General features: G+C 40.2%; 1 protein-coding gene across 1 annotated transcript in view; it reads left to right on the forward strand.

The window, feature by feature from the left end:
• The window catches only part of Cyp4c3 (Cytochrome P450 4c3), a 314,949-nt gene that overhangs the window by 61,316 nt on the left and 228,346 nt on the right, over positions 1-25,287 (forward strand). The window contains exon 4 of the mRNA XM_068229046.1: positions 2,250-2,435. Within this exon, the coding sequence (XP_068085147.1) occupies positions 2,250-2,435 (186 nt within the window). The remainder of the gene's footprint in view (positions 1-2,249; positions 2,436-25,287) is intronic.

Here is a 25,287-nt window from a genome sequence, read left to right on the forward strand (position 1 = left end):
TCTATTTTTTCATTTCGGGATATAGATTTTGTATTATATCTGCTCCAAGTGAGTCTGTATGCTCTTCGCAGTTTGTGATTAAATCCTGAAGGTTGGATGACTTCTCTCAGGTATTTTAATTCAGGCATTTCGGATATTAGCCAGAAATTATATATATGTATAGTTTAAATGCTATTTGTTCGGGGCGTCGACCCATGTGGATCTTTTGCCTCTACTGGCACTATATTGTATGAACCTGCGTGTAATTGGAATGACGGTAGTGTGGAATGTTGTGTGTGAGGAAAAGAAGATTCCGGACGTCACAAACAGCCAGTCCCCAGACCAGGGATATTAATTATTATTATTAGAAAACCCTGACCAGGTCGGGAATCGAACCCGGGCCCGCCGGTTGACCCCCTACACCGCGAGGCCGGACAGATATTATATTACAATACACTGTAAATTACCTCTCACTTTCAACATACCGACTGCGATCCATTTAGCCTTGACTGCAGCTTCCACAAAATGCCCATGTTCTTATTCAGGGGACAGAACAAGGGCAATCACATTAATATCTTTACCTGCTCTAACCAAACTACCAACTAGATCTGTAAATACTATGTTTGGCTCAACATACTCTGATGTTGAACTGTCTTATAGGATGGGAATTTGCTTTATTAGATGAGAGACTTAATCATTTTCTAAACCACCTTTCATTATGCTTTTTGGATCGAAGAGCGATTTCGCATAATATCGCATCAATTATTTCGCGTTCTGACGCAAATCTGTAATATTTCGCAAACATCATTTCGCAGTATCGCAAAAACAGATGTCTCTACTTATACTCAATAACTTCCAACTACGACGATTACAGAGATGCTGATATTACATGCGTGCAGTTTTTAAGGAGTGTTATAAGTTTTCTTTCTCGCAAAAATAATACTGATTCTGTATTAAACCAAAATTATGCGCCTGACCATGCAGCAGTCAGAAGCGTACAGCAACAAACAACTCAGACGAAGCTGAAGTATTGTACAACTGTAATAACTAGATCTCGGAAGTTCAGGCACGCATTTTTGATAAAATAGGCAGGCAAATAAACACTTAAAATTTAGTAAGTAGGCAGTAAAATAATTAAAATAGGTAATTATAATGACAAAAATGGGCATTAAAAAATAAAGATGATTTAATGTAAGCTACGAAACAATCATCTGCATCACATTTTAGTACTTAATCTTACAACATCCGCCTGTGGGTGGCGATGATAGAATAGCGTCAACGGTATCCCCTGTCTGTCGCAAGAGGAGGCGACTAAAAGGGGCACCAGGGCCTCTCAACTTGAGAGTGTGGGTTGGCGACCTCAGTTTACCCAGCTGAGTCTGGTGTTGCCTCCACTTACTAGTGTCACGTTCCTCGCTCTTACGTTTCCTGTCTGACCTCCCGGTCAACTCTTGTTCTTTTCCGACCCCGAAGGTGTTAGATTTGCGAGGCCTGGGGAGTCTTTCATTTTTGCGCCTTCCCTTTCTTCCTTTTCCCCCTCTGATTAGTGTTAGTAGAGGATGGTTACCAAGTTGTTCTTCCTCTTAACACAACAATTACAACGAACACTTAATTTTACATAGGAAGGACGGGACCTGGCAACCCTCTCGACCATTTGGCTTCTGAAGATTTCAGTAGAGATTTTTGTCATATGAAAATAGGCCTATCGTTTGTGTAAATTTTACTTTTTTTGTCTATTTAAAGTGAATTTTTTCTTTGTTATTAATACAACATATTGGAATTATATACTTTTCCTTTCAATCGATTAATTTTAATACTCACACAAATATCAGCAGAAAATATCCACAACAACTTAAAAAGGCTAAAAGAGGCATTAAACTATCAAATGGCTACGGAATCTAAAAGAGGCAAAAAAGGCAACATAAAAACTGGTCCTAGCGTCCCCACACGTACGGAAATACAATATGTTAATGTCTATTTAACACTTCGATATAAACACCCCCCAATCCCTCCACCCCGAAAAAAAGGCATTGTGCCCGACTTCCGGGCTTTAGTAATAACATATGTAACCAGTCCTAAGTAATGTAGACAGTTCTAAGTCCGTTAAACAGGGAAGAAAAATGCTGATGCATAGGGGATTGATCCTTTGTTTCGGAGCCAATTCGGATGTAACCGAAAGTACAATTCGGTCGCGAATTGCTTTTCTTGGAAGGCAATCTGGGAGCCAGGTCTGATGCTTCTTGGTCGGTGACACATCCTTCTCACTGCAGGATCCAAGTGGCATGCTCGGCGAAAGGTTTTAACCCCAGCCTTTCACTTCAAGATTCTCGAGGACTTCATTGATGTTTTCCGGGAGCAGAGCGATGTGTTGGTTGAGAGACTGCAGCAAGAAGTTGGTCAAGAGGCCTTCGACATCTTCCCGTATGTGACCCTGTGCACACTCGACATCATTTGTGGTAAGTACCCGCTTTCTCGACTCCCACACCTATTGTCAACTTGTTGGCTCACTCTGTTGGGTTATTTCACAGCACGAATTACAGCCGAAACTCTCGGCCTTATTTTATGTACTGCCTTAATCTTGCCAGGTAAAATAAAACATTACTAAACTAAACTACATACAGTAGTGAAACAAGAAATATACTTCCATCTAACCAGGAACTGAAATATACATATATTGCATTGTATTACTTACAATAGACTCTCTACCAGGACATCCATAACAATAGAATGGTTGTAAGTAGCAGCATCAAGTTTACAGATGATCCTTACTGGTGCATAAAATGTCTCCAAAGTGCTTCCTTGAAAGTGCGAATAGCGCTTAACCCCCTGATATTTTCGGGAAGGAGGTTCCACTCACGGCAGGCAATTACTGTGAATGATTTATCATAAATGGCAGTTCTATGGGTAGGTAAAGCAAGGATGGAATTATTAGTGGATCTGATGTTAAGACTGTGATAAGAGGATAAGTATTTGAAATATGAAGTAAGGTAAAATGGTTGTGAAGAATGAAGGATTTTATGGAGATGGCATAGGGAATGCACAGTGCGACGGATTTCTAGTCGGGGCCAAGATAGATGGTTATATGAAGGAGTTACGTGGTCATAGTACGCAGGTTACAGACGTATCTCACACAAGCATTTTGACCACGTTGTAATCTGCTCAATAACTTGCCTCGAGCGTCTCTATAAATCGCGCCACAATAGTCGAAATGAGGGAAAACCAGACTTTCTACCAGCATTTTTTTGAGTTTTTCAGGAAATAAATATTTATACCCGCGCAGCATGTGAAATGCAGAGAATGTTTTCTGGGTGATGTTCGTGATATGCGTTTTCCATGACATGTCATCATCGAAAGTAATGCCTAGGACTTTTACTGATGACATGAATGGTATGTTAGTATTACACAACCTTATAGATGGAATCTCTAGTCGATTGACCTTCGCGAGTAATTTTGGGTATCCAAGGATGATGGCTTGCGTTTTTGCTGGGTTTAACCTAAGCTCACATCTCAAAGACCAAGAAGAAAACGATGTTAGATCCTTATTAATTTTGTCTATGGCCGAAAGTATTAGATTTGGAGATGTATGGAGGTACATTTGTACATCATCAGCATAAATATGGTATTTGCAGTGCGTTAGGTTTTGGGAGACATCATTAATGTAAATAGAAAAAAGAAGGGGTCCTAACACTGACCCTTGGGGCACACCACACTGCACAGACCGCCAAGTTGATTTGTTTATTCTATCTGTAACACACTGCCGACGGCCATGCAGGTAGGAATGAAACCAAAGGAGGGCGCTGTCCGAGAAATGGAGGTAATACAATTTCGAGAGCAAAATGTCAATATACTGTATTCTGTCTTCTAAAAATTTACTATAATAAGGGTTATAATTAAAGTGATGCTGTAAAATATACTATATTTTTAAATATTGTTCAAAATAATGTATTCACTATAAACCCGTACATACATATGATTCAATTGTGTGCTATCGTGGTGCTATACATGCTCAAAAATGATATTCTCTATACCTCGAAATAAAATTTAGCTCCCGAGATGATTCGAGATATCGAGGTTCCACTGTAGAGTGTCGGCCTCCAGATCCCGAGGTTGCGGGTTCAAACCCGGCAAGGGTAGTCGGATTTTGAAGGGTGGAAAAAGTCAATTCGATACTCCATGTTGTACAATGTGAGCATGCAAAAGATTGTTGGTGAAATATTTTGTGTTTACCCGACAAGATTCATTAAAATTGAACCATAGTTCGCCTAAAACAGGTTCGTTCTACTCTGCCATCTGTTAGAATAGAAGTGAACGTCGAAACTGTCGCGCAGTCAGCCCAGAAGGCATTAAATTAAAATGCCTGCACACGGTATCTGGCAGTAGCGGTGATTGGGGAATTAGAAGTGGAGGGGATCACAACAATTTGTACACAACAAAAAGTAACCGGCTCTGCGGGATGGGCGGGGGTGGACGTGTAGAAATTAAATTTTTAAAAATGCTACAAAATTGAGTTTTTGATGCTCTCAGAGCGAATTTCGACAGAGACGTAAACGTTAACAATTTATCAACTTTAAATGTGCTAATAATAGTTTTTGGACATCTTGATTCAATACCATCGCCGACTAGTTACAAGCCGGAGTCATGTAAGTTTGGCTACGTGCAGCGGAAGCCAAGGTGAAAGCTATTTTGTGTGGTGAAGTTCGTCTTGTGTTCCGTTTTATTTTTTACGGATATGTTAGAGTTGAAAACAAGGTAAGTGATTGAATAAGCATACGTAGAAGCTATTATCGAAATATGAGAAGGCGCAGCAGGGCTGAGTAGCTTGGCAGATTCGATCCTGCTCAGTGCGGTGTTCAAATACGCCAGCCTCGTATCGGTAATTTACTGGCACGTCAAAGAACACCTACGGGACAAGATTCCAGCATTTCGGCGTCTCCACAAACCGTAATAGTAGTTATTGGGACATAAATCAATAACATTATTATATGTGAAGGCGCAGACTGAATTTGTATCATAGCAACTATAGCATAAAAAAGAAGGTTTTTTTACCTCGTTGAGGCTTCTTTCAGAAATTAAAACAAAAATAGATTTGTCGCTTTAAACTGGGTAATTGGGGAACCTGGGAAGGATTCAGTCGTGTGCACAAAACATTTCACAGATGAAAGTTTTTTCAATAGGGAATACAACTTATGATAGTAAAGGCAACGTAACTATACTACCACCTAAACCTAATGAGCTTCTTCCTGATGCATGTCCAATTATTTCACCAAATTTTCCGAAATATTTGGCATCGAAAAGTGTTTTTAAAAAAATCTTGAAGGTAGGAGACTGGAAATGAAGAGTACAGAAAACAAGAAGATGAATGATTTGCCAAATGTACTCAAAATTCACCAAGATATGAATGTTTCTGTAGGCCTGTATGTTAATAGTTATCATGTGTCGGTAAAAGAAATAACATGTTTAGCTGATGGTAAAATATCCAAGTGATCTCAACTAAATAGTGTAGTAGTGTTAGTTCTGAAGGTTCGTGAGGTAAGCAGTGAAAGCACAGACTCGTTGTCCTGCCTTATATTTTTAAGGGAACAATTCGAACTTTACACTAAAAGGAGAAGAGTTACTCAAATATTTTCGTTTGAACCTGTGAAAGTATGTACATTATTTACTGTTAGGTAACTTAGAAATAAGATTTGATCAGTACCGATAGTTTAATGGTTGTAACTGCAATGTAACTACACTTCAAGTCTAGAAGGTGAGATTAAAATTAGGATTAAGGGTGTTTAGGCTTGCAGTGGTGGTGGTGTTGATGGTACGGAAACGTGCAGTTTGGCTGTAGCTAATTAGAAATGTCTGATGCCATCAAGACAAGTGATATTAGGCCCAATATGGAAGTGCTAAACAAGTTAAGACTCACTTTTATCATGTGAAATTTCTGGTGGACATTTTGAGATGTCAGGGGTAATATACTGTACATTTCTGGGTATGCAGTAAGAACAATATCCAGAAAGATAAACTGTGACTCATGTTTAGGTCTCTGGCAGAGTAGTGAAGCAGATATAAATAACGGTCTGATAAATTGTTTATTGTCTACATTTTCCAGTGTCGTGTTACATAATTATAGAAAGTAGATGAAGAACAAGAGTTATGTGAGCAGTGAGGAAGCTATAAAAACTCCACAATAATTGAGCTTATGAGTACTGTTCGTGAAGTGGTTTTTTTTTTCAATGTAAAATGTGTATTTCTAACTTAAGTGAATGCATTTACTGTTGTGTGTGTTTCTTAGTATCGTTTTATGAAGAGTGTGCGTTTGTCATAATCTCCGTGTTGGTTTAAATGTAGGGAATATGGGTGAAGTCATTCAAAGTCGGACACGCCCCCTTTTCTCTCGGCCTCCAGTTGACAGATAGGTATAGCGTTGTCAAGCGTACCTTCCGGCTTTAACTGTAGATGGCTCTGTTTATTACAATATAATAATTCCACATGTAATACAATTTAAAAGTTATTTAGTATTTGACTAACGAAGTAACAGACTCATTGACTAGGTGAGGCTGCCAGACTGATGGACGCGCGCGGCAAACGGGTGAATCATACGCGTGCCCATCTTATTCTTCTTCTTCTTCTTTTGCTACCGCTTTTCCACACCCGTGGGGTCGCGGGTGCTAATTGCGTAGCACATGTGGATTTGGCCCTGTTTTACGGCCAGATGCCCTTCCTGACGCCAACCCTATATGAAGAGATGTAATCACTATTGCGTGTTTCTGTGGTGGTTGGTAGTGTGGTGTGTTGTCTGAATATGAAGAGGAGAGTGTTGGGACGGACACATACACTCAGTCCCCGAGCCGGAAGAATTAATCAGAAGCGATTAAAATCCACGACCCGACCGGGAACTAAACCCGGGACCCTCTGAACCGAAGGCCAGTACGCTGACCATTCAACCAACGAGTCGGACGAATCATACCCGTGCCCATGACCTTGGCAAAAATATATCCCTGCTATCTACCCTTCGTCGCATCACAGGCTGCACGTTACTGCGCGGTTCTCCGCTGCTTGCTGCGGCGATGTACAAATCGGGATTGGTAGATGTAGAGTGGGTCTCGGCCCATACTGTACTTGGTAACATTTCGGGGGGTATACTAAAGACCATAGTTCCATATCTGAAGTACTTATTTGATTATTGTTTGGTCGAAGGAGCTATGCCAGATGAATAGAGAGTTGCTATAGTAGCCCCTGTGTATAAAGGAAAGGGTGATAGACATAAAGCTGAAAATTACAGGCCAGTCAGTTTGACATGCATTGCATGTAAGCTTTGGGAAATAATTCTTTCTGATTATATTAGATATGTTTACGAAATTAATAACTGGTTCGATAGAAGGCAGTTCGCATTGAAGAAAGGTCATTCCACTGAAGCTCAACGTGTAGGATTCCAGCAAGGTATAGCAGATATCCTGGATTCAGAAGGTCAAAAGGATTTTATCGCGATTGACCTGTTTAAGGCATTCGATAGGGTAGATCATGGGAGACTACCGGCAATAATGAGTGCAATTGGACTAGACAAAAGAGTGACTGAATGGGTGGCTATATTTCTAAATATTAAAACTCAGAGAATTAGAGTAAGCGAAGCTGTATCCATCCGTGTAATAATTAAGAGGGGAATTCCTCAAGGCAGAATTATTGGACCTTTATGTTTTCTTTTATATATGAATTATATGAGTAAAGAAGTACCGGGCGATTTGGCCGTGCGGTTAGAGTCGCGCAGCTGTGAGTTTGCATTCGGGAGATAGTGGGTTCGAATCCCACTGTCGGCAGACCTGAAGATGTTTCTTTCGGTGGTTTCCTATTTTCACACCAGGGAAATGCTGGGGTTGTACCTTAATTAAGGCCACGGCCTCTTCTTTCCCACTCCCAGCCATTTCCTGTCCCAAGGTCGCCATAAGACCTGTCTGTGTCGGTGCGACGTAAAGCAAATAGCAAAAGAAAAAAAGTAAAGAAGTGGAATCAGAGGTAAGGCTTCTTGCAGATGATGTTATTCTGTATAGAGTAATGAATAAGTTTCAAGATTGTGAGCAACTGGAAAATGACCTCGATAATGTTGTGAGATGGACAACAGGCAATGGTATGATGATAAAGGGGATTAAAAGTCAGGTTGTGAGTTTCACAAATCGGAAAAGTCCTCTCAGTTTTAATTACTGCGTTGATGGCGTGAAAGTTTCTTTTGGGGAACATTGTAAGTACCTAGGTATTAATGTAAGGAAAGATCTTCATTGGGAAAATCACCTAAATATAATTGTAAATCTTCCCCTGGGAACCATGTGGCCTTGTAGTAGTTATGTAGAAACGAAAAGGTTATCACAAGATAGGGTGGCGTGGAGGGCTGTATCAAACCAGTCTATGGACTGATGACTCAAACATAAACATGATTTTAAATAAAGAGTATGGGGCCCACACCAGGATTACGTGAATCAAGGACTGGAACAAATCCAAAGAAAAGCAGCTCGATTTGTTCTCGGTGATTTCCGACAAAAGAGTAGCGTTACAAAAATGCTGCAAAGTTTGGGCTGGGAGAACCTGGAGGAAAGGAGACGAGCTGCTCGACATTTTTTTTTTTTTTTTTGCAAGTTGCTTTACGTCGCACCGACACAGATAGGTCTTATGGCGACCTTGGGACAGGAAATGGCTGGGAGTGGGAAGGAAGCGGCCGTGGCCTTAATTAAGGCACAGCCCCAGCATTTGCCTTGAGTGAAAATGGGAAACCACGGAAAACCATCTTCAGGGCTGCCGACAGTGGCGTTCGAACCTACTATCTCCCGAACCACGACAAAGTGGTATGTTCCGAGCTGTCAGTGGAGAGATGGCGTGCATTGATATTAGTAGACGAATACGTTTGAGTGGTATTTTTAAAAGTCGGAAAGATCACAATATGAAGATAAAGTTGGAATTCAATGGGACAAATTGGGGCAAATATTCGTTCATACGAAGGGGAGTTAGGGAGATGTTCAATAAAATTTCCTATTTCTCTGCAATCATTTAAGGAAAGGCTAGGAACACAACAGAGAGGGAATCTGCCACCTGGGCGACTGCCCTATATGCAGATGACTAGTGATTGATTGATTGATTGATTGATTGATTGATTGATTGACAATGGCGTAAGGTTCCTTATCATTTAAAACATATTTTCACATTCATTTTAAGTAGCGGCGTAATTTTGAAAGAACTTTGTTAAATGAAAACTTATTGGCATTTTAGCCTTAATCCAGCCCCACGCCCAACACCACAAAATGTTCTCCTCCTAGATGTTAAATCCCGTTAAAACGTGGTGTTGGTAGTCTTCGGAGGCTGCCAAGCCGTTAAATCTGGAGAAAGTGGAAGATGGTTTTATAGCAAGAAATAAGATTAGAAAGCGGGCATTCCTTCAGAGAACTACATTTCCCAGTGGAGACTGTTCAGGCGCTACATCTGGTGGTAGAGCTTTTCACATTTCGTATCATGAGATGCATAATATACAGCACGGTAACAGGTTATTTATTAAGAAAATATATTTATGGAGCAACTTCTAATTATTTTACTTGTGATTATTTTTGATAGCTTCGTATATAAAACATTCCTTCAAAATAATTACTGTATTTATGAAACAAGTCCTATTATTTATTTATTTATTTATTTATTTATTTATTTATTTACATAGTTTACGCCCACATTGGAGCACTTAAATCAAACCCAAATACATTTACGTTAACAAAGAATTAACTGAAGATTTAGCTTGCATCATCTTCTACCTTTCCAAAAACCTTTTCATTCTGGCTGCCCTTTCTTCATCAGATATGACATATTGTTTGTGTTGTACAGTTTTTAATGACAATATTATTTGTTTGTTCTTGAGAATCCTTTTTTCTTTTCTATTTTCAATTTGCTTCATTGTAATAATCAGCTCTTCTAAATCATTCTGAACTTCTTTAAACCAATTATTTTTTGTTTTACTTTTCCAAAAGTAAATAAATAGTTATTTTATTATCCTATTATCATTTAATCTAGAAAGATGACAGAAAAAGGCAATTCTTCCTTTTCTCATCGTATCTATTATAGATTCACTTTCCCTATAAACCACTGCATTAGGCAATAATCTCCATTGTCCATCCACCTGATGTTTTTTATTAATGATTGTTCTGAGTATCCTTCTGTCAACCTTTCGCAGTGTATCAGTTGTTGCTTTGGTGTTCAATTTAAATAGTGTTTCACAAGCATAAGTCGCTTCAGGTTTAATGACGGAACAGTAATGTTGAAGTTTAGCATTTATTGAAAGAGATTTTTTCTTGTACGTTGGCCATGTAATTCGTTGTGCTTTTTTAACTGAAATGTTCTGCTTTCTATTGATGATTTTTCATTGGTGTTCCAAGTTATAATTTCACCAAGATATTTAAACTTATTCACAATTTTAATTTGTTTGGTATTGGCTAAGGCAATGGTTGGTGCTGTAACAGGGAAGGTTGGCATTATTTCTTCTTTTTTTTTCATATGAAATTTGCAATCCAACTTTCCTTGCTATGTTATCAAGTTCTTCTATTTGCAATTTAGCTTCTTCCATATCATTAGCAAGTAGTGCAAGATCATCAGCGAATGCTAAACAATTGAGTCTTATTTTTCTGCCAATCTTGATGTTAGGTTGACACATCTTATTCCATTTCCGCATGATTTTTTCCAACACACAATTAAACAATAATGGCGAGAGTCCATCTCCCTGCCGAAGTCCAGTATTAATGTCAAATGGCTTTGAGAGTTCATTTCTAAATCTGACTTTAGATTTAGTGTTCTTAAGGGTAATTCCAATAAGGCGAATACGTTTTGGATGTAAACCAAAGATATTCAATAATGACTCACGATGGATACTATCATACGCCTTTTTAAAATCAACAAATTTGATAACTAGCTTTTTGTTTCTAACTCTATGATGCTTCATAATCCACTTTAAACTGATAATTTGATCTGGACAACTTCTCCCCGGACGAAAGCCTCCTTGGTATTCTCCAAGTTCACAGTCAAATTGTTCTTACAATGGAAGAACTGACTGATGTCATTGTAGAAGTGTGAGTATTATTTACCTAGATATTTTCAGATCATTCAAAACACAGTTTGATACTATACTAGATTTGTCGTTTTAAGTATGATATGAGCTTTTAGTGGGCTTCATCAGTGCTTGACTACATAATTATGACCTAAAGTTGCGCATCCTTCCTGAAGGACGTCAGGGAAATACAGTTACTTTTGTTTCAGGAAAGCCCTTACTCTGAAGGAACTATTAGGGATTCTCGAAGAGAATGCAGTTCCCGACACTGAACCACTTAACATAATAACTTTCCCTCCTGTTGGAGATCTCATGATGAAGACACAGGAGCAGAATATTTCCCTACAATTGACCACCTTCCAGGTTCACAGTTGCAGAAACTAACTTTGACACACTGAACCCTCTGAGAATAAGGTTCTCCGCTCTTCACGTGTGCAAAGATGAACTATCTCAGTGACACAGCCGCATTTGTTTTTACTTTACAACAAAGAAATGGGTGGGATCGATCGGGCTGATGAGAATATTTCACTCTACAAGGTGTCAATCAGTGGAAAGAAATGGTATTTCCCCCTGATAGCACACATGATAGATTTAGCAGAACAAAATGCCTGGAAACTCTATCGGAAACACGGTGGAAAACTAGATCATTTGAATTTTAGAAAACGTGTGGTTACATCTATTTTGAAATCCAATAAAAGAGTGATTTCTGGTAAAGGTAAAGGGAGGCCATCTAAGAAACGTAAAGTGGATGCACGTTTTGACGGAGTGGAGCATTACGTGGCAGATCTTTCAATTGTCACTCACACTAAGAAAAAAACGCAGCTTCATTGAAAACATTGCTCAAAGAAGTGCACTACAATGTGTATCAAATGTAACTATGCTTTGCACGTTTCATACTTTGTACCATTCCACACAAAGGTGTAATGCTTAGAATATGATATGTGATGAGAAATAAATTACTTCATTAATGAAAAATTAATAAATAAATGAATGTTCTGGAATTGCTTAAAAATTTATTTCAAAAGTAATGGATGATATAGTAAATAGTGTATTTCCCCGACGTCCTTTTGGAAGGATGATCAGAGAGTGGGTATCCCTGACGTCCTTCTGGAAGGATGCTCAATTTCCGGCATACTAAGCAAAGAATTTCGGCAAACCTTTTTCTTTCGCTTCATTTACAACCTCAATGATAGATTTTCATGGAAAAGTTCCTCATTACAAACAAAAAATAATTCAGGGTTATCTGGGTTAAGTTCCCTCCTCTATAAACGTAATGTAGTACGTACGTCGAGTCATAAGTCATGGCAGCTATTTTTTTTCCTCGCGAACAGGAGACAACACGGAAAATCTAAGATATGCATTATGAAACGTACGGTATGTATTTGCGTATGATGCCACTAGATGGGGTATGCAAACAACAGTGTGGGTCTAAACATGTCCCCAAGTTCAGCGTGTGGGTGAGAGCGTCACAAAATGGAAGTCAACAAGCAGGAGCAACGATCGTATATTAAAATAGCAGTTCTCCGCGGCAGAAATGCACGCCAATGCGACGCAAAGCTGCGGGAAGCATTAGGTGTGCTTGCCATGCTATATAGAACAGTGGCGAGGTGGGTGGAGACGTTCATCCAGTGCGTGAGGGGCACACTGTCAATGCACTTTATTACAATTCCTTTTTGTTGTAACAATTGCGCCGTGCAGTGCGAACCAAACGTCCAGGTCATTTGGACAATGCCATAATCCTACACAATAACGCGACAACTCATACGCTCAAACAGCAGCCATCGTTCAGCGTCGCTTACAACGGTGGAGATGGGAGGTTCTTCCTGGGAGTTACATATCGTAACATGATACTGTATCCTAAACCATAACAGTAAGCTGTTCCAGAAATATTATGTTCCTCCGGAGACCCTAATACAAAAGTAACTGTCTCAGCGAAGCCAAGGGAAAGTCAGGAAGTTTCTGATTGGCTAACGGGTATTAGGAAGCATAGCAGCTCGCTTTAAGGGTGCACTCTTGCGCAGGCGCGAGCGATAATTTTGTAACAGTTTAGTGACAGTACTGATATTCCTATCCTGTTACTTGCTGGTCGGTTACAAATATTCTTTAGTTATTTGCTAGGGGCTTTACGTCGCACCGACACAGATAGGTCTTATGGCGACGATGGGATAGGAAAGGGCTAGGAGTTGGAAGGAAGCGGCCGTGGCCTTAATTAAGGTACAGCCCCAGCATTTGCCTGGTGTGAAAATGGGAAACCACGGAAAACCATCTTCAGGCCTGCCGATAGTGGGATTCGAACCTACTATCTCCCGGATGCAAGCTCACAGCCGCGTGCCTCTACGCGCACGGCCAACTCGCCCGGTTTTAGTTATTTGAAGTGCTTTGCATTAGGCTTACTGGCGGCAATGCGTACAGTAGCGTAGTTCCTCGAAACAAATACGCGTGGTGTTCCCACCTTGCGTCTCGAGTTTCACTCCGTGTTCTGGACAATGAGCGAGTGGATGTATTACATCCGATACGATTTATGTGGACAAAAGCTCATTTACAGGAAAATGGTTTCTTAGAAACGCGTTGAAATAAGATACCCCATTATTATTTTAAAAAATTAAAAATTCTACCGGTTCATATGATTCTGACAATGTACATGGTACTCAAATATCAGGTCCTGAAAAGCTATCGCAAATCCCATCACGTGAATCTGTGCGTTCTGATATTTCGTCATCGACTGCAACCTGTGAGGCAGTGCAGCAAAATCTGCTATAGCATTTTTTACCAATACAAAAGAGAAGGAGTGGTATACAGAAAGAAAAAAAAAAAAAAAAAAAACGCTGGACAAGCCACCTACACTGTTGTTTACCACATATCCGCAACCTTCTGTAAATGACAAAAGACGATTTTGGAGCATTTTATACTGGATTTACGGGGCGAGTTGGCTACACGGTTTGTGTTACGTAGCTGTTAGCTTGTATTCGGGAGATGGTGGATTTGAACTCCACTGACGGTAGTCCTCAAGATGGTTTTCGGTGGTTTCCCATTTTCACATCAAGCAAATGCTGGGACTATTCCTCAGTTAAGGCCATGGTTGAATCCGACCTAGTCCTGTCTTATCCTATCCCATTGTCACCTTGAGATCAGTCTGTGTCTGTGCAACGTAAAATAACAAATAAGAAAATAAAGTACTGGATTAAACTCTGCTTACGTCTTGCCTGGTAGGGATATTTTCCCATGGCCCATTCCGGCGGCATCTGAAGTGTATATGACACTCGTTCATCAACATATTTTTTAAAGTCTGGTCCTAATGTCTGTTTAACTACAGATCCTTGCATATCTATGAATGCACATAGCAGACACGGCACTTCTTATACATCATGATTTCGAAGTATTGGTATTAGTTCTCGGAATGTAAATAGTTCACTGCAAACATTCTTCCAGGAATAGTTAAGAATGTGAGTGACGAGCTAGCGAAAGATACAGTGGGAGAGAAGAAAGCGAGATAAAGATACAGTATTGCTATTTATAAGTGCTTACTAAGGTGTGGTTAGGGGCTACAAGAGACAACAGGTATAAGAAATGTTCCTTCCAGAAGTTGACCGGCAACTTGTATTATGTTACTTTTATATCCTAATACTCCAACCTAATACTACAGTGTAACGCACACAGGAACATGATACGGGAAAGTAACCATTTGTCCCATCCCTAGTTCTTCCACACCCGCCTTTTTTACCTGATCTTGAGCTCACGTGACTAAGATCTAATCCCCAAAGTCAAGAAGCCATTACGTGGACAACGGTTTGGTAACAAAGAGGACATCGTAACACCATTTCGGAGAGAGGTGTCACACGTTAGCGATACACATGCAGCGAATGGTATTCAGCGCCTGCCCCACCGCTGGCAACGCACAATGGAAACCTTGGGTGATCATTTCGAAGGTCTGTAACCAGTGGAGACCTGTCCTATTTACGTCTTGTTTATTTGGTGTCTATACCATAATAAAACAACGTTTGCCAATGGCTTGTCTTCTGTCATTTTCCTACGAGAATCTCCTACGAGAATTTGTCTTCAGGCACTATGCATAAGTACATGCCCTATATTTCCAAATGCATATCTTAGATTTTCCGTGTTGTCTCCTGTTCGCGAGAAAAAAACATAGTTGCCATGACTTATATGACTCGACCCTCGTAATTACAGGAACTTCGCTGTAGACACGAGGGACGCGCATTACGAGCAGTATTCATCCTGCAGCAGCTCGTGTGCAAGGAAGAAGTGCTCCCCGTGGACAAAGGACTGTACACACAATGACACCGACCATAATTTCGTCGCAGCTTATTGTGCGTCCCTGATGTCTGTGTAAAAGTGGAAGCGTTTGCTCAGGGAAAATGGAATATTTTTGCCGAATCTCGCACACGGAGTTCAGTCCCGGCATTTTGAAACTTACACTGTAGTCCAGTCACTCGTTGGGGGTCTGTTTGCAGAAGTCCCAGTGTTGGTGGAACGTATATACTCTAGATAAGTTGTAAAATATGTTTGCTGTCGGCTTTACGTCGCAACGACATAGATATGACTTATGGCGACGATGGGACAGGAAAGGGCTAGGACTGGGAAGGAAGCGGCCGTGGCCTTAATTAAAGTACAGCCCCAGCATTTGCCTCGTCTGAAAATGGGGAAACCACGGAAAACCATCTTCAGGGCTGCCGACAGTGGGGTTCGAACCTACTATCTCCCGAATACTGGATATCAGCCGCACTTACGCGACTACAGCTATGGAGCTCTTTTGTTGTAAAATATAGGCCTGTCTGGTCTTACAGAAGAGTCAAGTGCAATAATAATGGCGTCTGGCCTCGGAAAATCCTGCTGAGCGTATTTTTCTAGGAGACCAGCATGTCTCTGAAGATGCGGCCTTATCTAAGACGATTTCTAAGGAGTAAGACACCACAAACATCCATCACCTGAGCCAGACAAATTAACCAATTACCGTTAAAATCCGCGACCTAGACGGAAATCGAGTATAGGACCATTTGTATCAAAGGTTAGCCAGGAAGTAGGACAAGATTCAATTGAATATTGAAAAATAATAACACTAAAATTATGAAGAAAGGTACTATTATTCGCGTATGAATTACTTCATACAATTACACATCGTCTGATATGAATTTCTCCAAAAGGATTCATCAGCATCACTTCCATTAAATAATGAGGCAGTCCGTTTTCCCAGAACAGGGAAAGGCATATCTGCAACTTCCATTATCTCACGATTTCTCCAGCATCCTGTCGCTATGACAAACAAATCATTCCTGGCTAATACTTCCTACCTCTGTCCTTTGTAAGGCACTTGGTGCTAATACCATCTTCTTCAACCTATATCTCCATCGTAGACTAAAGCCTTTCAGCTTTCAGTCTGCAAGCCTCTCTGAATTTACTAAACGCCCCAGAATCCCCTGTTTATATATAATTCTAGTTCTATACATCCTATTAAATCGTTAGCAACCGAGTCTAACCATCATAGCCTAGATTGCTACATTGCTTACTACATTTCCACCTAACTGAATTCCTCCCTGCTACTTTATACCTTTCAGCAGAAGATCCCATTATTCTCCTGGGTAACCTATTCTCCTCCATTCGCCTCAAATGGACCACCACTCCGTCCAGTTTATGCGTACAGCATCATCCATCGAGTTCCTCCCTAACTTAGATTGTATTTCCTCATTCCAAGTACACTCCTGCCACGTCCCACTTATTTGTATCAGCAATCATTCTCGCCACTTTCATGTCTGTCACTTCTAACTTATGAATAAGATATCCTGAGTCCACCCAACGTTTACTCCCGTACAGCAAAGTTGGTCTGAGAACAGACGTATGTATAGATAATTCCGGACGGGAGCTGACTTCCTTCTTACAGAACACTGTTGATCGCAACAGCGAACTCACTGCATTAGCTTTACTGCACCTTGATGAATTCTCACTTACAATTTTATCATCCTGGGAGAACACACATCCTAAATACTTGAAATTATCCACCTATTCCAGCTTGGTATCCCCAATCAGACATGCATTTTTCTTGGATTTCTTATCTACTGACATCAGTTTAGTCCTGGAAAGGCTAATTTTCATGTCATACCCATTGCACATATTTTCAAGTTCCAAGATATTAGACTACAGGCTTTCGGCACAATCTGTCATTAAGACCAAGTCGTCAGCGTAGACCTATACTGCTTACTACATTTCCACCTAACTGTGTCCCTCCCTGCCACTTTATACCTTTCAGCAGAAGATCCGTGTAAACTGTGAACAACCCCTACAATTACCTTGAACCAAGAACTCATTCTCACTGCAACTCAATTGTCAACATAAATGCCTCTAATTGATTTTAATAATCTACACTTAATCCCACAGCCCCCAGAGCGGCGAAAATATTTTCTCTCGGTACTCTGCCATATGCTTTCTCTAGCTCTACGAAACAAAATTATAACTGTCTATTCCTCTCGTAGCATTTACTATTACCTGGCGCATACTGAAAATCTGATCCTGACAGCCCTCTGTGGTCTCAGACGACACTGGTTTTCATACAACTTCCTCTCAACCACAGATCGCACCCTTCCTTCCAAGATGCCAGATAACACTTTGCCTGGTATACTGATCAATGAGATAACTAGATAGTTATTGCTTGTAGATAGGTGCAATTACTGCATTTGTCCAATCATCTTACCAACACACCATGCTAATCTTATTACTCTAGGAGGCCATTTCATCCCATCTTCTCACTATATTACACCATTTCAGTCCTAATTTCATCTATTCCTGCTGCTTTATGAAACTGGAATTTGTTTACCATCGTTTCCACTCCATCAAGTGTAATTTCATCAATATCATTGTCCTCCACCCCATGTTCGTGACTTCGCTAGGAAGATATTCCTTTATGCTGAGAAGGTTTTCAAAATATTCCTTCCACCTGTCCAGTGATTCTCTGGGATCAAATACGAGTTCACCTGAATTACCCAAAACACAATTCACCTCATTTTCTCCTCCCTTCCTAAGATTCTTTATTACTGTCCAGAAAGGTTTCCCTTCTGCTTGACCTAGCCTTTCCAGTTATTACTAAAACTTCCCGCGACTCCTTTTTGGATTCAACAACTACTTTTTTCGCTATGCTTCTTTCATCTACGCACAATTCCCTATCTACAACAGATCTTATTTGGAGCCATTTCTGATAAGCCATCTTTATACGTTTACAAGCTTCTCTCACTTCATCATTTCACCAAGATGTTCGAAATTTTCCCCTCTTTACACACAGTTGTTCCTAGGCATTCCCGTGCTGTTTCTTCTAAAGCATCCCTGTTTGCCACCTATTCTCTTTCTATATTCTGAACCTGCTTACTGTCCATTGCCTGGAATTTTCCCCTAATCGTATCCGTGTACTTCTGTTTAATTTCCTCGTCTTGGATATTTACTACCCTTATTCGTCTGCAGACATATTTTACTTTTTCTATTCTCGGCCTAGAGATATTTAGTTCACTTCACATCCGACAGTGGATCGAAAAATCCCCGGAAAACCCGTACATTCCTAACAGATTGCCTGAATTCGAAGACGGTTAAGGTATAGTCCATTATGGATCTCGTGCCCCGATCCTCCCACGTGTAGCGGTGAAAAGCCTTATGCTTGAAGAATGTATTCGTAGCTGCTAAACCCATACTAGCCTAGAAGTCGAGCAAATGCTCCCCATTCCTATTACCTTCCGTATCTTCCCCACATTTACCAATCACCCTTTCGTATCCTTCAGTTCTATTTCCAAATCTCGCATTGAAATCGCCCTTTAGCACTATCCTACCCTTGCTGTTGACCCTGACTACGATGTCACTCAATGGTTCATAAAACTTATTAACTTCATCCTCATCTGTACCCTCACATGGTGTATTTATACTGAGATAATTCTTGTCCTAATACCTCCCACTACCAAATCTACCCACATCATTCGCTCATTTACGTGCCTCAATAATATTGATAGCGCTCCATCGAATTCCATTTCGTTCGCCCAGTTGTTTCTTAGGAGTCCCTCGCTCGTCAAATGGGAATGGGACTCCCTTACTAATGTAGGTATATACCCACATATCGCTAGTAATAAATACACTTCATCTGACATAATACAGTACAGTCTTTATTGAAACACAACATGATTGATCACATTTTAGCTCTATATTTCACTCCAGTGCACATATTAGTTACATTACTCTCCGCTTACAGGCGCAAGTTTCTTTATACAGGAAAGGAAAGGCTAATAAAAAATGACAAATGCGCTTCTAAGGAAAGGTTGAAGGTTGTCTTTTTTTTCTGCAGGCTATACAACATTTGCGTAAAAGTATGTGACAAGAAATCGCAGTAAAAATTGTGTTCCGGTAGAAATTTTGAAAGATACATCTTACCTTAATCATTCCTAGACAATAAACACAGACTTGATTACTTTCCTTCATGATGCGTAGGATTTAGAGAGGGTCCTCAAACATGAAATAAAACTACTTAAAATAATTGGCTAGAGTTAATATAGAATTAATTAGTTTTTATTTTCATAAAGATTACATCTAGACTCCCCGTGTGGTATTCAACAAATAGTTACCAAGTTCTCGTTGGTCGATAGAGATCGTGTGGGCCTAAGCGTTAAGTTTCACGGACACTTCTATGATTTAAGAAACCTGAGTACTTGATTGCAATCATATCATCGTAAATTGTGTAACACACAGTTCCTTAGTCCCAGTACGTAACCAAGAACAGTATTTGATATTCATGAACGTCGTATACAGAGCTGAGTGGTTGATTGGTGTAGTTTAATTTGTTTTGGTTTTGTTATTTTATTCTTATTATTTATTTATTTATTTATTTATTTATTTATTTATTTATTTATTTATTTATTTATTTATAACTTTTATTTTTATAATTATTCCTGCCATTTGTCTCGTTGAGGAATACAGTAGTCGCACCAGGAGGCTGTCGACTTTGATCGTGGGAGAACTGTGGTACAGTCGCGTCGTCCATTGGACTCCCAGGCGGCAACATTTCAGTTGTAGCGGAACACACTCTTCGTCCCTCAGAATTTTTTGGCTGGGCTTCCAGTATGTTGTTACCTCTTGGCGGCTCACATTTCAATCATTTGTTTTCAACACGCTCCGCTATAAACTCCACGACAACGCTGTGGAATAGTAAGCCGAGAGATTTTAGGCAATAACGCTTTTGTTTTGCCTTTTTCTTTTCTTCAGAAGCCCAGCTGAATCACTTGGAGGGTACGTCCTACTTTCGAAGGCGTTCCGCTCTCTTTGATGCCGGCAGGGGTTCCAATGATCGTAGCGACTGTATATCGAGACTGCGGATTATCCATCCGAGACATTGGTTCTCGTGTTGGACGGAATGCAGCCACAGTGATGCGAGTATGAAATCGGCGAGTCGAGAGGACGAACTGACCAATGTGAAGGCTCCCGACAGCCTCGTCGCACTCCCGAACAAGAGGATACACACCTTGTGGGCGTAGCTATTATGGGTCGTACAGCTACATCACAAACACCCTACCTACTATGGACCCTACAGCTACAGCACAAAAAAGCACGTACGAATTTAGGTGTATGAGACCACACGTACACTCCGACATAGCCTGCAACATCGAGGTACTTTATTTCAAGGCACTCTAGCAACAGCTAAACTTTACCCTTGCAGACGATCATAATTCCGAGAAGAAGAAAAATAAAGAAGGGATGGAAATGAATGAAGAATAAAGAAAAACAAATTTTGGTTCATCAGGAGAAGAGATTAAGCAAAGATGCAGAAAGCTGGCAATGAAAAAATTAACGAAACTGTGGAAGGATCAACAAATTTCTAAGAATCTGAAAGTAATGCTGGCAAACTGTCGAGTATTTCCCATACTAATGTATGGATGGAAGTCATGGACCTTAAGAAGGAACGACAAGGAAACATCAATTCAAATGGAATGATTAGCTGGAGAAGAATGTTAAGAATTCCATGGACTAATGAACGCACAAATATCTCCATCTTAAAAGAGCTTGAAATTGAAACGAAGATCTCAGGCCAAGTTCGGCTCCGTCGGCTGAAATACTTTGACCTTGTAAAGAAGAGAAGACCAGGAAATATGGAGAAGTTGATCATTCAGGGAACAACCCAAGGGCAGACCATACGAGGAAGAGGCCAAACAAGATTACCAGTACATTTAGAAGGACAGTATAAGTGCTAATTGAACGAGTCTATGACAGGTAACCATGGAGAAAAATTTTCTAGGATATTACAATGACCACCACAACTCCTACAGGACTCAGGATTGTAAAGAGGGAGAGGGGGAGGGAGAGAAGAAGAATAGCAAAGGGGTTTAGGAGCTATTCAGGCATAAGTCTGGCGAGAACATAAACAACTTTGTTACTGAATCAGACAGTGAAAGAATATGGCAGATTATTAAATAAGAATTTCAATGAGCATTATAGTATATGTGCCTTTGGAAACAAGACAGTTCCTTGGAACACATTATACAACTATAAAATATTGTGAAGTCAAGCAGGAGGCAGGAAATGTAGCAACACGATAAACGCATAAACAAAGAAGGTAAGAGAGGTTTCATAATAAAGCAAATGTAGACAGACAGAACAATACCGAAATAAGAAGATAATTCTAGAGAAAGCGGAAGTAGTTAAAGAGAATACAAGATAAAACTGAGACAGAGATAAAATATCAGGATGGAATTTTAAATCAACTGCAAGGAGATATAGAAGAACTATACATGGGAAAAGTAGCTGATGGGAACATTATGGAAAGTAAAAATAATGTTGAAGACAACGAGCCTGATTTGTTGTAAGAGACTTGCATCATGGTAGCAGAGATACGAAGACAATGATAGCTGGTAGCAAGAGGGCCTTGAAAAAAATAAAACCTCGATGCTTAAGGCTATCTACCTATCTATCTATCTATCTATCTATCTATGCAACTATCATCCTATATAACTACTTATTTATAAATCCCTTTATTTTTACTGAATGGAGAAAAGAAAGATGAAGAGAAGTGGAGAGTCAAAGAGGTAAAGAATAACAAAGCACCAGATGAATATGGGATTGAATTAAGGATTAACATATGGTGAAGATGGAATTGAAGAGTTCGTTTATAACCTAATAATTGAAGAACGGAGAAAGAAGGAGATGCCTCATATGTCAGAAAGGAGTCAAAACAGTTTCTTTGGTTCACCCCAAAAGACTATTTTGAAGATTCTAGCCGCACGACTGGAGCTGTGGATGGATATTACAGTACATCGGGGAAGTACCGAGCAGGGACATTGTACACTACGACAACTACTGGAGCAATTTTACGATTATGACGAACAGATTCATCAGATATTATGTTGATTTTAAACAGGAAGATGATAGTTATTACACAAGCAACCTGAATGAGATATGGAAGGTTGTGTAATCCAACAGGAAATGACAGGGCTGACAAAAGTGACTAAAACCACTGCTTGTAAAGTCAGAATAGAATGAGATGTGCCAGGGACATTTGTATTGGAGAAGGGGCTAAAAAAAAAGAGAAGTAATCTCTAAACTCGTGTTATATTTTTTGAAAACGTAATTCACAAAAAACTCATCTAACAAGAGGGAGCAGTTCTTAATAGACATGTACACGTGGCAGTATCAGGAAGCACTTGAAGCGACTCGTACCGTACTAGAAAACAAGGTCGTCGCCATAAGACCTATCTTCGTCGGCGCGACGTAAAGGCAATTGAAAAAAACAAGGAACAGTATCTAGAACTAGAACTAATACATGAAGTAGGAAAATGCCGAAGAGTCAAAGAGGAATTGCTCTACGTTTGAATTCCAAGCGGATGAAATTTACGAACACTTAGGATCAGATAAAACATCAGCAGATTTGCAAAAACCGATCCTATTACCTCTTGCAAAACACGTACAAATCTAGAACATCAGAGGCGATACCAAGATTAAAATATGCATAGACCTACAACCGTGCTAGAACCTATAATTTGTATGGTTGGGAGTGCTGTATGATGACCGCAGAGTTGGTGGGAAAGAAGGATCTTAAGGAATATATTCGGAATAGTGCGAGGTGAAAGTGATCGGGTAATAAGGACAAACTGTAGGAAATATAGGGAAGCCTGATTATATGTCGATAATTAATCAGTGGAGGATAAGTTGAGGTGAGTTGAGTTGAGTTGAGTTGAGTTGAGTTGAGTTGAGTTGAGTTGAGTTGAGTTGAGTTGAGTTGAGTTGAGTTGAGTTGAGTTGAGCTGAGCTGAGTTGAGATTGAAGAAGGCCAGCGATATGTAGGCATTAGATATGGAGAAAGAATGGTGCACATTTAGAAGTATGAAGATAGATGACTAAGGAGGCGGGGTTCTACATAGTATGTAATGGGCATCTATCTATCTATCTATCTATCTATCTACCTACCTATCTATCCATCCATCTATCTATTTATCTACCTGTCTGTCTTATCTGTCAATACATCTGCGTACCTCGGTACCTGTCTGTCTATCTATCTGTATGTCTATCTGTCAAAACAACTGCCTACTACCTACGTACCTGTACATCTACCTATCTATCCATCTATCTGTACCGGGCGAGTTGGCCGTGCGGTTAGGAGCGCGCAGCTGTGAGCACGCATCCGGGAGATAGTGGGTTCGAATCCCACTGTCGGCAGCCCTGAAGATGCTTTTCCGTGGTTTACCATTTTCACACCAAGCAAATGCTGGGGCTGTACCTTAATTAAGGCCACGGCCGCTTCCTCCCCAATCCTAGGCCTTTCCCGTCCCATCGTCGCCATATGACCTATCTGTGTCGGTGTGACGTAAATCAAAATAGCAAAACAAGCATCTATCTGTCATAAATATCTCCCTCCCTACGTACCTGTCTAACATCTATTTACCTACCTATCTACCTATCTATCTACCTGTCTACATATCTATCTAAGTATCTACATATCCATCTGTATAACAATCTACATAATCTATTTATCTATCTACATATCTAACTACATATCTATCTACCTATCTACATATCTATCTACCTGTCTACATATATATCTATCTACCTATCAACATACAGTACAAATCCATCTACCTTTCTACATACGGTACCTATCTACATATCTAGTTACCTATCTACATACCAATCTACTTGCCTACATACCTATCTACATACCTACCTGTCTATATACCAATCTACATATCTATCCACATATCTATCTACATATCTACATATCTATCTACCTAACAAGTGAGTGCGACGTAGCTGCAGTTCCCGTAACAGCCAGACCCACGAGATGTGTATCCTCCCGTTCAGTTGTGCTCTAGCTGTTGGGATTCCTTCACGTCAGTCAGTTCGTCCATCTTCGACTCACGGATTCCACATTCACACCACTGTGGCCGTATTCCATCCAACACGGTTACCAGTGCCTCGGTTGGTTAATAATCCACAGTCTCGAAACGCCACAGTTTTCCTGCGATCAAAGTCGATAACCCGCTGTTGTGGCCACTGTATTCCTCGACATGGATCCTTCTTTCTTTCTCTCTTTCTTTCTTTCTTTCTTTCTTTCTTTCTTTCTTTCTTTCTTTCTTTCTTTCTTTCTTTCTTTCGAATCCCTGTCAAATTAATCCCCCTTCCCCCCCCCCGGCCAAGTCTATAGAGCATAATTGCACTAGTCATCCTGTGGGGGGGGGGGGAGGGCGTATCCCCTGCCTGTCGTAAGAGCCGACTAAAACGGATAAGCTCCGAGTGCCGCCACTATGGAACACTGTACTGTACAATAATCGCCATCACAATCTGTGGCCTATACTAAACTATGGCGACAATCCTACCCGAAAGAACTATTGGGTTCTGGTTTTTTCAACAGGAATATTCCGTTAACAGCAGTTCGTATATTTCTAAGGACACAGAGCCACAGTCAGTGCTTTAAACATGGTTTACCATCAAGTTGAAAGAATGTCCCAACACTACCTATCCTAAGTCAGCCAACTACACGTGAAGTATCACGTCCAGACTCGCTTTGACACTTCTACAACTAGCAAGTTGTAATGGACAAACATAACGGATGATTATTTCAACAGTGAAGCATTAAATGACCCAATGTGTAGCATTATTTCATGTCTGTACTGTGGACGTCTCTCTTAAACAAAATGCTAGTTCGTCTTTTAGAACAGAAGTCTGCGCTCATCGTTTAGTTCTGATGAAGGTAGTTCATTGGATCATTTTAGACATTAAATAAACGGTTGTTCAAG

Source organism: Anabrus simplex, chromosome 8 (assembly GCF_040414725.1).
Source record: "Anabrus simplex isolate iqAnaSimp1 chromosome 8, ASM4041472v1, whole genome shotgun sequence".
NCBI lineage: Eukaryota > Metazoa > Arthropoda > Insecta > Orthoptera > Tettigoniidae > Anabrus > Anabrus simplex.